This window comes from Anabas testudineus, chromosome 13 (assembly GCF_900324465.2).
Source record: "Anabas testudineus chromosome 13, fAnaTes1.2, whole genome shotgun sequence".
NCBI classification, from domain to species: Eukaryota; Metazoa; Chordata; class Actinopteri; order Anabantiformes; family Anabantidae; genus Anabas; species Anabas testudineus.
In genome coordinates, this window is record NC_046622.1 from 17,343,102 (window position 1) to 17,356,310 (window position 13,209).

Consider the following 13,209-nt stretch of genomic DNA (forward strand, 5'->3'; position numbering starts at 1 on the left):
GATCTAAAAGTTAATTTTGAAACAGGATCTCAGTGTAAAGTTGAATATGTTGCAGTTAGTGTATAGTCTGCAGGGTGTTTTTGTGTATGTGGACTAACCAGCAGTGTAACACATGAACAGAGGATGACCACCGCTCCAAATAGCAGACCTCCAGTCACCAGCCAATCTGGCCGCAGTAACAGGTTGCGTCTCCTTCTGATTCCCAACCTGGTCACATGAAGCGGGGTTGTGGGGAAGAAGGGGCCCCGCTCATAACACTGGGCTCCTGCAGGCATCACCCTCACATACTGAGTAAGAACAAATTAAAGCAATGTTTTGATGGCTGGGTGTACCTGCTGTACCTACAATATGGTTGCAACAAATCTAACAAAAAGGGAAAAGAAAACTCCAGATGACAGATGGGATACAACCAGTAATTATCTGTCAGTCAGGCAAAAGCAATCAGCGAAGTAATCACAGGCAAGCAAGAAGTGTCATCAAGACATGCACTGAACCTGTTTGTTGGTGACATGAATACAATATCAGCTGCTTATGCTATTCATTTTCTTTTTTTAATTACCAAATGTTTGTGCTGATTGCTGCTCAGGGTGAAAACATAAACTCCAGGTTGGTCAAAGAAAACTGAAAAGAAACTGGGAGGTGTCCAGGACAGAGTCAGCTCCTCTGTCAGCCGTCTGAATGCACCCCAGTCGAAATCACTGTTTGTGTTGTACAGGTTGTCACTGGAACAACATAGAGGGAAAGGTTTCAATGTAAGTGAAGCAAGTCACAGAATGATTCAAATGTCGACGTAGCGTCTGACTCACAGATCATACTGAGGGTAATGGTGTGCATTAACAGTGAACAGCATGACATCACCCAGATGGAGGCATGTTGTTGGGTTCAAAACTCCGCTCCTACTTCTCACTCCTTCCTGCTTATAATGCTGATCTCCCCTCACGCTGCTGAAATTTGGTTCTTCGTCACTGATATTTTCAACTTTTAGCTTCGACAAAAAGTCAAAATCTTCCTCTAAAAATCATGAACACGGGACATTAGGGTCTGTGGTAAGTATTCATGAGTTTGCAGGTAAAAAATTATAATTTCTTTTTTACATAATGTAATTAACAGTGAGAAAACACTGATTTGTTGTGACAAACCATCTGAGCTCTGAGAGTCCTGCTGTGTGGTGACAGGAAACAGTTGCTGCAATTCTTTAGGCACGCCGCTGAGGAGGCCGAGGAAACCTGCCTCTGATGTCAGGCAGTGACAGAAATAAAGGAGAGAGAGATCACAAAGAAATCAAGCTCAGGGCAGAACGACCATTGTGCTTTTATGCGTGTCTGAATGTGCGTCTGCACCTGTTGTCTGGACAAAGTAGACAGGACGTGAAGAGTGGAGATGGCTCTTGCACAGAGGAGTCCCCTGGGAAACGGACTGTTTAAAAAGCTTTTCCTGCGCGCCGTCCGAGAAGCCCAACACCTGCACACAATAACATTAGAAGGTCACTGGAACACAAGAGACGCCTGTCTTAAGCTTATGCTGTTGGTGCAATAAAGATTGCAGGAAGCTTTGTATACACTGTGTGAGGAGATAGTGAAGCACGTAGTGTGTTCGCTGTTTGCTTTACTGTAGTTTCAGTGATAAACATGTATAAACAATATGACGCACATTTCTCAGATACAGGGTTTTAATTTTATTGACCCTAAATTTTGCATTGAGTGCTTCTTTGCAGTATCTTTTACGTTGGTGTGCGTTAATGTAAATCTGCTGCTGGGTTTGCTCACCTGGCTGCCATTACTCCACACCAGTTTTATTTCTCTGTTGGACTGGCACTGGAGGTTTAGCTCAGTAGCTGCTTTGCTTTTGCACAGACTTCCACATGCAGCTCTTCCAGGGGGCTCTCTGCACACACACAGACCCAGTTCTCCATCATAACCCTGGTAGTCCTGAGCAGATGGACACACCTGCGGGGAAAGGCCCAATATACCAAGTAAATATTACTCATTTTTCCTGTTTGGGCTTTGTTCTGCAACTATTTTTAAATTGTAAAATCCTCTAAAACTCTTAGCATTATTGAGTATGTATCTGGGTGAAGGTTCATTAGTACCAAAGACTGTCAAACAGTCACAGGATGCAGCTTGTGGTTAATTTTTAACTGGAACTAATACACCCGTGTGTTAGCTAATACACCCGGGTGCTGGATAAACTATTGTCAGGTTCATGGAGAAAGGGTCAATCCAGGTTGTACTCATTGGCCTTGTCTGTGATTGTGGAGCGTGTTTTGTCAATGCAAACAGATCTCAGTTTACAACTGAGCTCTCTCTTTCAAAACCCTCAAGCACCATTCAAACAGATCTTCAGGATATGGGTTTCCTGTGAGCTGTTGTTTTGAAAAAGATATGAGTCACCTTTGCTCCAGTTTTAACGTTCGCCCATCGGCGTATGTGACGTGATTACACGAGGCCTAACCTGCTGTCTGCAGAGAAGTGACCACTGATGTCTGTCCAGACAATCTCCATACTGTGTGCGTATCTTCCCATCCCTGCAGACATCATACAATTTGTGCACACATGCATCTCCGCTGCTGCTGAGTTGATAGCCGATGGTGCAGTAGCACCGCCCATCGCTGGCCTGCAGAAAAACAACACTCATTTATTCACTGCATCCATCTCTTTGTCTATCCCCTTCATTCTTTGATTCCTTTATCTGTTTCCTTCCTCCATTGATTGCTTCGTGTTTTTCACACCCTCACTGATTCCTATATTGATTCACTCATATGTTCTATTCTTTGTTCATTCTTTAGTTTCTTTTTCCGTCCCTCTATTTCCTTTATTCATGTATTGATTCATTTAACATTAGTTATCACATTAATGCCCATAAGAGAATTATTCTGCTTCTTCTGAGCAGATGAATGAAGAGCCCAACGCCTCAGTGCAGGATGCAGCAGACTTGGAAACAAGATCCTGCTGTGAGGGAACTTGATCTAGAGATCTTTCAGCTGGAAGCTACAGATTGTTGGGTGTAAAGTTTCTCAGAGACAGTGAGGAAGCGACTTTGAGGACTGTTGTGATGCATACACTGAACGCCAGCACTTACAACACAAAAAAAACACAGCCTTGAGTAATTGGAGTTCTTCTGAATGAACACAGGGAAGTGTCCCAGGAGTATAATAGGAGGACGAAGAGGAGGAGGATTACATAATCACATCCACAAAGCTGAGGGAACACACATGCTGAAGGTTAGCGCTACAAACATGGGAAAACATTTTGTGACCTGGAAACTCTGGCCCTCTCTTGGGCAGATGCAGGTGTCCTGGCCAGAGTGAGGCTGCTCAGCCTCGGGGCCACAGGGCAAGAAGGCAGACAAGCCTGGTCGAGGACAGTAATGGTGAGGAGGACACACAAGACAGCTATCAATGGACACAGCATCAGCTGTTAGCCCGTAGGTTCCCTTAGGACAGGGGACCGGAGTGACGCTCTCCACAGGGCAGTAGAAACCTAATAGACACACAGTTTTATATACAAGTTATATATGCAGACACACGCAGAATAAGCAGGTTACCATCTGTAATGTAGATCTCTTGCAACAAATAAAGTTAAAGTGAATTACAAAAACACTGAATGGAGGCAGGACAGGTCTACCTGGTTGGCAGGGAAGTCTCTCCTGATTATATTGACTGAAGTTGTTTCCACGAGCTGGAGGCAGCAGGACAGAGGCAGACAGCCACCACAGACACCTCAAACAACTGTATGTCCTCAGCATGGTTACGTATTCTCTGAAGTAAAGAACTGCTTTGCAAGAAACACAGCTCTGTTCCACACTCAGAAATACATTTGCAATTCTTCATCCAGGAACTAGAAATATTTCTCTGCTTGCCTGTCTCGCTTAGGCCTATAAATTCGTAATAGATGCTCCTGAAAAAGTCTCCTGTCTGTTGTAGTTCTGCACACATGACCTGATGTCGGTAGACAGAGCTGCAGGACACAGCAGGCTAGTTAGTCTGCATAACTTTCAGCAACTTGCTAAATGATTTATGAGGCTTGTGAGGTTAGGTGACAGTGACAGTGGAAGGAGTGCTGGTGGAAAGCAGCAGGGGAAACGGAGGACACAGCTACCTGATGCTTCCAGATCACATTACTACATTTGTTCATATTAGTCACATCATGAAACTGATTAATGATTTGGGTCACCGCAGCTTTGCTTTAGAGGATATCTACGCAGCATTTCATGCAACATAGCAAGTGCTGTGTTCACCTCTAAATTCACACAGAAAGATATATCAGATATCAGCTCAGATATACAGTAGCACCTTGTTTTTTGCAAGCCAGCTGCAGCTTTCAGCTTCATTTGTGAATCAATCAGCTTTAAAAAAAAAAAAAAAAGCAAATTAAAGATTATTACTGTTGTTAATTTGCTTAACGTTTGACATTACAACCTTGCTGAAAGTAAAGTGAGTTTATGGTCAGAGTGTGCGACAGATGTCTGTTTTATCTGTAAGAGAAAATAACGATGCTTTACGTCAGTGCGGAAAGCAAACAGGCCTGTTTTTATGTACAGTAGCCAGAGTCTCACTCACGCTACACTGCATGGTACCAAATACATGCTGGACTTTGGATAACTGGAATAACCTACATTTTTCATTGTGGTAGCCATGGACTATGATCCTGCAATCACCACTCATAACTTACCTAACTGAGCAGGATTCAACTTTCACCCACATATCTATGATACTGGTGGAGAAATCTTCCACATGGCATTTTCAAATACACACCAGGTTATATGATCATACACAAGAGATAAGTGGAAGTGTGAAGTCATTTTATGCACACTATGAACATGCATCTAAAGTCATTCTGCAAACGTTCTTTAAAAGAGAAGAATACATCGTAATCAGCAGTGTTTACTCAGACTGTTTGAGCTGCTCCATCCCAGCTAACAGAATAAACACTGATGTGTAAACTGTTGATTGTCAAGCATCCAAAACAAGCCATCATAATCAGAGCTCAGCCAGCCGGTTCCAAAACTGGATTCAATAAATTCTTACACAATTTAAAACTTGCACACCACGAAAAACTGCTTCAAACCTTGCATAAGGCTTAAAAAGCCACAAACAAACAAATGACTCCACCCTAAATGCTCATGAAATTCAGCTCTGGTTTCCAGCAAAGTTGACATTTGACGTAAAAAGGCAGAAATACAGCCAAACTTCTTATCTGACTGTGGACATACAAACTTGAACTTGTTGAACCTCTTTGGTTCACTTCAACAAGCTTCTACTTTCTATGGTTTCCATTTGTGTATTCGATTTACCAGTGCAGCGCTCTCTTTCTTTCTCATCGCCTGTTATGCCTTCAATTGCAGTTCTTTTATTTCATCACATCACTAAAAGTGACAAAGCCTCATTGACATGTCACCATTTCCTTAAATCAATGCTGCAAGAATGCTATAAAGTCTTTATCAGTGGGTAGATTTATGTGTGTGTGTGTGTGTGTGTGTGTGTGTGTGTGTGTGTGTGTGTGTGTGTGTGTGTGTGTGTGTGTGCGTGCAGCTCTGTGTTTATGTGCGTGTTGTATTCTGTCGTCACTGTGACCCTCCACGTGTTGCCTGTTGACACAGCAGGGTTTGGGCAGCCACTCTGATAACAAGGACCTTTATAAGTGAGATGGGAGAAGAAGTCACTCTGCAGACCCCTGATCCTCAGGTAAAGGCCAGCTACTCTTTAACATATTGATCTTCTTGTCTTGTCTCTTAGATTCTTTCATTCAACAGGAAATATAGATAATATCATCACAGATCATTTATGGAAATGTTCGGTATTCAGGTATTTATTCATTCTTGTGTATGTCTCTTATCTTTTACTCCACAGAAAAAATAAACATGCACTTAAAAGTCTTAATCTTCGCCCTGTCATTTATGACAACCTCAGGTATGTTGTAGTCCTCAGATGCTGCTTATCATTTTTTTTAAGGTGATTTTTTTTCATATGTATATGTATATTTCTTTCTGTCTATAGCATTTCCACTCCACCATAACAGCAGGGAGGCAACCGGGCCTAATTCAAATGCCAACCAGGTTCATGACAAGACAGAACTGACAAAGGATGCAAAGTAAGTTGCTCATCAGATGCTTTAAACCAGAAATACATTTCATACTGAATGATTGAGTTGTAAAAGTGCTCTGTAATGGTGACCTTCTGTGTCTGTGCACAGTACGATCTACAAAAGCCACATAGACAGCAGTGACCTTTACAGCCAAGAAGCTGATTACAAAAAGAACCCCATGGGAGAGGAGATGCAGCACAAGCTCAGCATGGAGTCGGAGCGTCTCCGGAGCCGCCTGCGCCAGGAGCTGGCCGAGCTACAGGAGAGGCTGTCCCCATCTCTAGCCCATCTCAACTCCACCGTGGCCAATATGAGGGAACGCTTGGCTCCCCTCGCTCAACAGCTCCACACTTCTCTCAGCAGCAATACCAAAGACCTGTGCGGCCAGCTGAGGCTTTATCTGCAGGGCCTGCAGACAGCCGAGGCCCAGGCAGGGGCAAGTGCAGCTCTCTACCAAGAAGCCTTTCAGTGGATGAGCCAATCTCTGGATCACAGCAGCTCAAAGGTGGCCGACATCATCGGTGACTTCCATACTGGGGTGATGGAACATCTGAAAGAGGCCAGTGTTGGTGAGGAAGATGCAGCAAAGACAGATCTCCTGCAGGAAATAAGGTCCCGGTTGGGACAGGAAGTGAGTTCACTGAGGGTGGAGGCACAGAACAGGGTGGGATCTCTCAAAGCAGAGCTTGCAGCCCTTCTAGAAACTGCACACCCTCTTCAGGCTGAGTTGACAGCCAGTATAGAGCGGTTATGCCAAAATACAGCCCTGCAGGGCCAAGTGTTTCAGGCCCGCATGGAGAGATTGTTTCAGGGGCTAGAAGAGGAGATGGGGGACCAGAAAACCCCCAGTCTCTCTCATTCTTCTACCTCTGTGGCCATACAGCCAGGTGACTCTCTGCAGGGAGACTTCTCAGTTAAACTCTCTGCTCTGATCCAGGACATTATGCACTCAGTGCAGTGATGTACTAAATGAATGGCCGTACATTACGGCCCATTTATTAAGTGATTCATTTGACCTGTGTTGTTGTCCATGAAATTGGTTTGTTGTTTGTCATTGCACCAGCAAAGTAAGCATGTAAATATTTATCATTGTGAGTTTGCCTAATATATTTGTTTCATTCTGTATGTGGATGAGTTTTTACTGTGCAGTGCTGATTCTGGACAGTAGTGTTCATAATAATACACATTTGCTGCTGTTGTATTTCTTACTATGTATTATGTTGTTGTGTTTTGAGTGTGTTGCCAACTTGATTTCAAACTTTATTTTATGTATAAAACAATATGAACTTGGTCAGAAAATGCATTAAACAATGTGACTGAGATTCTGTGTAGCTTAACGGCACATATAAAGTTGTAGAAATAACGTAGGAAATATAATGCATCTAATATAATGTTAAATACAAAATTAACTTGTTTAAAAAAAGTGTTTATATAGTTATTTTTTTAAATTATATAAATAAATGCAGATGCCACATGTGACAGAACATTGTTATGTAAGATATATAGGTGTATTTGCTTGGTTTCCACAGTCACCTGACAAGAACATCTGGCAAACGGGAAAGTCACAAAATCACCAGATTTTATGTTATCATAATAAACACACACAGTTACAACACGGTGCATGGTGATGATACAGTAATAATTTGCTTCATCACTCAGCCAAAGGTATGAGGTAATCATCCCACTAAAATGACCCACCAATAAAATTTCTTCAGTGCAAACCAAACACCCAGAACGAGCAATGTGGCAGCAGCTGAGGCAGACACCACGCCCACTGCTAGACCTGTCAGGTTCACAGCTCTTTATTCTGATGCCACGTCATTACCTGATGCACACAAGGGTCATTTAATAGAAATTACTCTCTGGATTATAAAAACAATCTTCCAAATACTGCCGGTAAAATAAAGTGTACTCACTGTTGGCAGCTCCATAGGGTATGTATTTAATGGGGGAAATAAGAAATAAGTCAAATAGTGATTCACAAAGGTGTTGTCTGAAGATCTACTGTACACAAATTGCATATTATGAATGGGTCTGACCTTCCTGAGCAGTACAAAGAGGTCAGACAGAAACCGTGGCAGATTCACTGCTTTGTTCTCCAAAAGGAGTCAAAGACCTTTTTCTTTTATTCATAAAAATAAGAGAAAATATTACAAGCTTATATATGGTTGCTATGAAAGTTTCTTTACTGCGACTTTCTCTGATTTTGTGGAAGCACATCATTAGTTCTTGACTTGTCATCTTACAGTCAGCAGATCTTGACATTTGTTGGGCTCACACAGTCTCAGTATGCAGTGCAGGTAGATGCTGGAAAAACGTTGGAAAGACCATTGTTTGTCACAGATGTCCTCTGGTCCACAGTACAGCTAGTGGTGAATTAAATGATTTAGGTCATTTTAGTGGTATTTTTCCCACACGAGTGAAGCTGTATTAATGATCACTGTTTCATACCCAGTGAAGAAGTTATGCTGCTCAGTGTTTGTCATGTTGTATGGAGTGGGAGTACCAAAGCAGTGATCCAGCAGTACATAGAAACTGAAAATAGGACAGTGGGCCTATGAGTTACTGTTGTAATGAGAGTACAATCTCCCCACCATTTTTTCAATATTGATTTTGTGATAAATAAATTCACTATGAGCATTCACTCATTAAAAACAGTCTTTACTTACTTGTCAGTGAGGTTAACAGCCTTGACCTCGACGTAGACCTTTGTTCGTAGCTCAAGGCCTGTGGAGGGTACTACTGACGGGTAGACGTAGTCTGAGTTCTAAAGAAGAAAAGTGTACAATGAAATACGTTTAGAAAAATTCATCTGATGTGTATATGTCAGCTATATGTCAGCTAGAACTTACATTAAAAACGGCCATTTTTACCGTGTGAATAAAGGTTCTATCATTGTCTTTGGTCGCCACCGAAGACGAGGAGCTAAGAGAGAATGAGGTTTTTCACATGACCACTTGATGTGTTGTCTCACTCCAAACGTAATTAATATTCAACTATCTTGAAAAATCTGTCAATCAGCTTTTTGCAGAATTTTCCAGTTACTCACGCCACAATCTGTGTGTTGTTGAGCAGGTATTCCAGTGGGAAGCGGCAGGAGAAGTGATAGTAGAGGTCTGTGGAGTAGCTGATCAACCCCTGGGCAGACTTGGGTGTATCAATGAACCCTGTGATGATAACTGACTGGATGCTTAAGAAACTGCTGAAGGGACCTGTGAGGTCAGGGGTCTCATCCACAATCTGAACGACACAGCACAACACTAAATCATTACCTCGGGCTTACATGACCTTCTATGTTACCAGACAGTTCTACAGGATGTGTGTTGTCTGTCTGTAGCATTCATCTAATTATTACATGTCCAGCATACTCCCTAATGTAATCAGGGATCCACTAACAGACACGTTTTGACCTGTAGAGACGGGTGACAGCTGACTGTGGTATACAGGAAGCTGGAAACGGATGATAGGAGGGTCCACACTGGTGATGACAAAGCCCTGGCACTCTGTACTGTTGTGGTTCTCGTTCAGAGCCAGGTCTGTGGCATTGAAAACTGCACACTTAGCTGTGCACAGGTTGACATCCAGGGTGATCCCACTAGTGCCACAGTCAACTATCAGGTCCGAGTTGCTCTATGAAAGAGGAAGAAATTGGAAGTAGTTTTAATATTTTAGCATTGTTAGTACTGTTTTTTTTCTTCCACTGAAATGTATTTTTAAAAGGTTCTGCTTTGGTTTGTGCCTAAAGCTCAAATAAAGCAAAACAAGCTGCACTAGTGAAACCTACCTGAGGTCCTCTGATGTATGTACACAGGGCAGGCTGCAGAAGCACAACCAGTAGAGGGAGACAAAGATAAGGAGTCATGCTGTCTGGAGGAGATTCAGTGAAACTCAGCCCTGGAAAGAAATAACAATACCTACAATGAAAAAGCAAAACACAAAAATAACATTTCAAGCAAGACAGAACACAGAACACAGAGCATAAAATGACTAGTGATTACTCAGGAAAACAAAAACATCTGCTGTGGAAAAAACCACTTGATCGTGATTTTCAGTATGAAAATTTATGTTTTTCCTGGATTAAATTATTCATGTTTCAATTAATAATCCATAAAATGTTCAGATGAGTGAATTTCAAATAAAGAACTCTGATTCTGTGACGCAACTTACACATTTATAGGCAAATAACCACATTGCAGAACAACATTACAGATTACAAAAATGCTGCTTCTTAATTGTTGTATCACTGTAACACTGTATCAATAAGCTCATTTAACAAATGTACTCTATCGCATTGTGACTTACAAATGCACATTCAAAACCAAACCTCTCAAAAATAGAAACATATATATTCCAAGATGTAAAAGTCATTGTGTGGATGTTTATTGCCTTGAACAGCGGAGTGGTGTCTTGAGTGTGAAAGACATTGAGTGCTTGCCACAAGCTAAAGTGCTCAGCCAGGTTTTTCCTTTGTGAAGTTACCATTGTTTGTCAGACTTCACCTCGATGGTCTATACAGAGCTGTCTATGTAGCCACAGGCCACAATTGTTTCTGTTTACCTGAGAATCCCCATTTTTCCCCACAGTAACAATCTCTAGACACAATGCATGCTGTATAAAACATTAGCGGTTGCTTCGGTTCATCATTTTAAAAACATTTGAAGGATTAAGTTTTCCTGGGGTGAAAATATAGGTCCAATAAGCAAAATACATAATTACTTTTATTTACTGGTTATTTTCACCATGAGTGACAAAGGTTACTGACACACAATCTCATAAAAAACTATTAAAACAAAGCCCAAGAAAGAGGATACACAGGGAAGTATGTGATTGGACGGCACTCTGTGTGAATGTAATGTAAAGCACATTGTACTTCAAGGTGTAAAATTAGCGTCATGCAAACTGCAAATATGTATTTGTTAATCAGTAATACAATAAAAAGTGTGTTGCTGAGAATTCAAAATGAGTTAGTGCCATTGAGTGGCCGCCCCAGCGAGGAGCACACGCACAAACACATCAGCTTCAATGTTTTGTCCAGGGACAGTTTGATATTCAGTACGGAGGAGCCAGGAAATGACATATCAGCCCTGTGATTGGTGAATAACCTGTGTTACATACTTCCTCAAGTACAAAAACTTTATTCTAACTGACGTAAAACTAGAGGATTATTATCAGCTAAATGTACTGATGGGCATTAAAACAGTAATAAAACAGATGTCAACAAAGTATTAAAAATTAAAGTATCTGCATTGCAGGACTGCTGTGCATGAATGTGTGTGTTTCTGTTTTATTCACCATTTTCTAATCTGGGCTCTGGCTCCTCCAAATTTATAATATTTTTTAACATAGTCTAATCGTGGCTGTTGTTAGGTGTCTGCAGATGTTTCTACATGCATATAAATTGGTGAAGCTGTTTACTTCAAAGACACCACAGTCTTTGTGGATTATCACTGGACACTGACTGATACATTCAAGAGTGTATGGAAGTTTCAGCTCTGACTTATCTCAGGAGTAGTTTGCTGGCATCTGCTGGCCAGAATTAGACAGAGCTCAAATACCTCGTTCTCCACATCGAACAGACTCATGATTCACCAGTATGGAAGAAGTGCAAGCCAAGAGACACATCTTCCTCCACGATGAACAAGCAACGCATTCACAGTGACTGTTTATTTTTTTGCTCAGAGAAACTCCTATAGATCTCCAGTCCAGTAAACAGCAGACGTCCAGATGGACTCTTCGTGACAAACCTTTGCCTGGACCGAGCAAAAATCAAACAAACTTTCGGGGCTTTAAAACAAGGAATTAAATCACTCCAGGCCACACATGACAAACACCCAAAGGCTTAGACAACAGGGCTCCCACATTCCAGACGCACTTGTTTCACCAGATGGAAACAGAAAAACAACATGTGGTTCTGTGTCCTCTCTCAGCTCTCCACAGAGAGGTGCTGTGTTCATCACTGTGCGTCGGTGTACCAATTTGTCCAACACGTGTTGTTGTATTAGATACATTAACACAGGCTAGGAATAAACAAACCACTGAATGTATGAGAGAATGTCAAAGAGAATCTTTTTTCTATTTTTCAGCTTTAAAGAGATTTAAGAAGAAGAGCAAATGTGCTATTAAGTAGACGGGTGCTACAGTCTCCCACAGTATGATTCATATTATTTTTATACTCCTCACACCATTTAGTGACCATTTGGGCACCCTGGACACTGTATAATCCTTATAAACTTCTAGCAATTTGCAGTGGCCCATTTGCCAAAATATACAAAAAACACAGATAAGTTATAACACTTGACAAATAAATGTTATTAATCCAAACTGTTTTTCTTCCGGCCATTTTTTTTTTCTGAGCAAATCTGGTTGATGAATCAAAACAGCAATGGAGTTTTTTCTAATGCAGCAACAAAAGCAACAAGGCACAATTCAACCTGTCAGCCTCTCTTTTTTTTTTTGACTTTTGAATTTAAAAAATGAATCAAAAGTAAATGTTTGGATGTATTTTCTGGATTAGTCGACAGTGGGAAAGGATTTATTTTGTTGCATAACCCACAGACAGCTCCAGACTTTCACAATCACGATCTGGAAGTTGGGCCGAGGGGCCTGGAAACCGAACCCAGGCAACGAACAGGAAGTGGGACTGAAAAAAGAAAAATCCTTTCCTCTTCCTCCACTGCATGTTTTCCCGTTCCAAGGGCAATCTGTCTTCCTTTTTATCTTCCACTCTATCCCTGTGTCTCTCCTTGTTGCCTGGTGTTTTCACAGCCTGGTGTGACTCAGCTTCCTTTTGAATATTTTGGTGATTTGGTGTGTGTGTGTGTGTGTGTGTGTGTGTGTGTGTTTTGTTTTCAAAACAATAAACTGAATTCAATAAACTGAATCCCATCACATGAGATCAGCATGATAACCAGGCAAAGGATGTTTTTATAAAGTGTCTTTTACTTTTAACACCCTCCGTGTAGGTTTTTTAAAGTGAATCTTGTTTCTGTTTTCTGACTCTGAGCCATTTTCCCCAGAGAGAGTGAGAGATAGACATTCTTTATTTTAATACAAGGAGCATGATACATATTGCATGCACAAAGACCTCTATTCATCCCACTATAATGACTTTACTCTATATGTGATT

The 13,209-nt window shown here is 41.4% G+C and overlaps 3 protein-coding genes across 3 annotated transcripts; 1 reads left to right on the top strand and 2 right to left on the bottom strand.

Moving 5' to 3' along the window:
* Positions 1 to 29: 29 nt before the first annotated feature.
* LOC113171590 lies at positions 30 to 3,792 on the bottom strand. The gene is made up of 9 exons (XM_026374053.1): positions 3,624 to 3,792; positions 3,256 to 3,479; positions 2,452 to 2,613; positions 1,767 to 1,946; positions 1,341 to 1,461; positions 1,140 to 1,232; positions 807 to 1,011; positions 560 to 722; positions 30 to 287 (listed from the first exon to the last, which is right to left on the bottom strand). Exons 1-9 carry the CDS (start codon positions 3,742 to 3,744, stop codon positions 30 to 32), a joined length of 1,527 nt encoding a protein of 508 aa, XP_026229838.1. The 5' UTR covers positions 3,745 to 3,792.
* A 1,840-nt stretch (positions 3,793 to 5,632) lies between these two features.
* Positions 5,633 to 7,282, top strand: zgc:162608 (apolipoprotein A1/A4/E family protein). The gene is made up of 4 exons (XM_026377119.1): positions 5,633 to 5,683; positions 5,849 to 5,908; positions 5,996 to 6,089; positions 6,192 to 7,282. Exons 2-4 carry the CDS (start codon positions 5,860 to 5,862, stop codon positions 7,042 to 7,044), a joined length of 996 nt encoding a protein of 331 aa, XP_026232904.1. The 5' UTR covers positions 5,633 to 5,683; positions 5,849 to 5,859; the 3' UTR covers positions 7,045 to 7,282.
* Positions 7,283 to 7,759: 477 nt separating this feature from the next.
* Positions 7,760 to 10,654, bottom strand: LOC113171599 (zona pellucida-like domain-containing protein 1). The gene is given in 11 exon segments (XM_033326305.1): positions 7,760 to 7,908; positions 8,123 to 8,240; positions 8,330 to 8,397; positions 8,400 to 8,449; positions 8,535 to 8,618; positions 8,753 to 8,850; positions 8,936 to 9,008; positions 9,133 to 9,323; positions 9,486 to 9,713; positions 9,868 to 9,997; positions 10,641 to 10,654. Coding segments are annotated over 11 exon segments (1,203 nt in total).
* Positions 10,655 to 13,209: the final 2,555 nt, after the last annotated feature.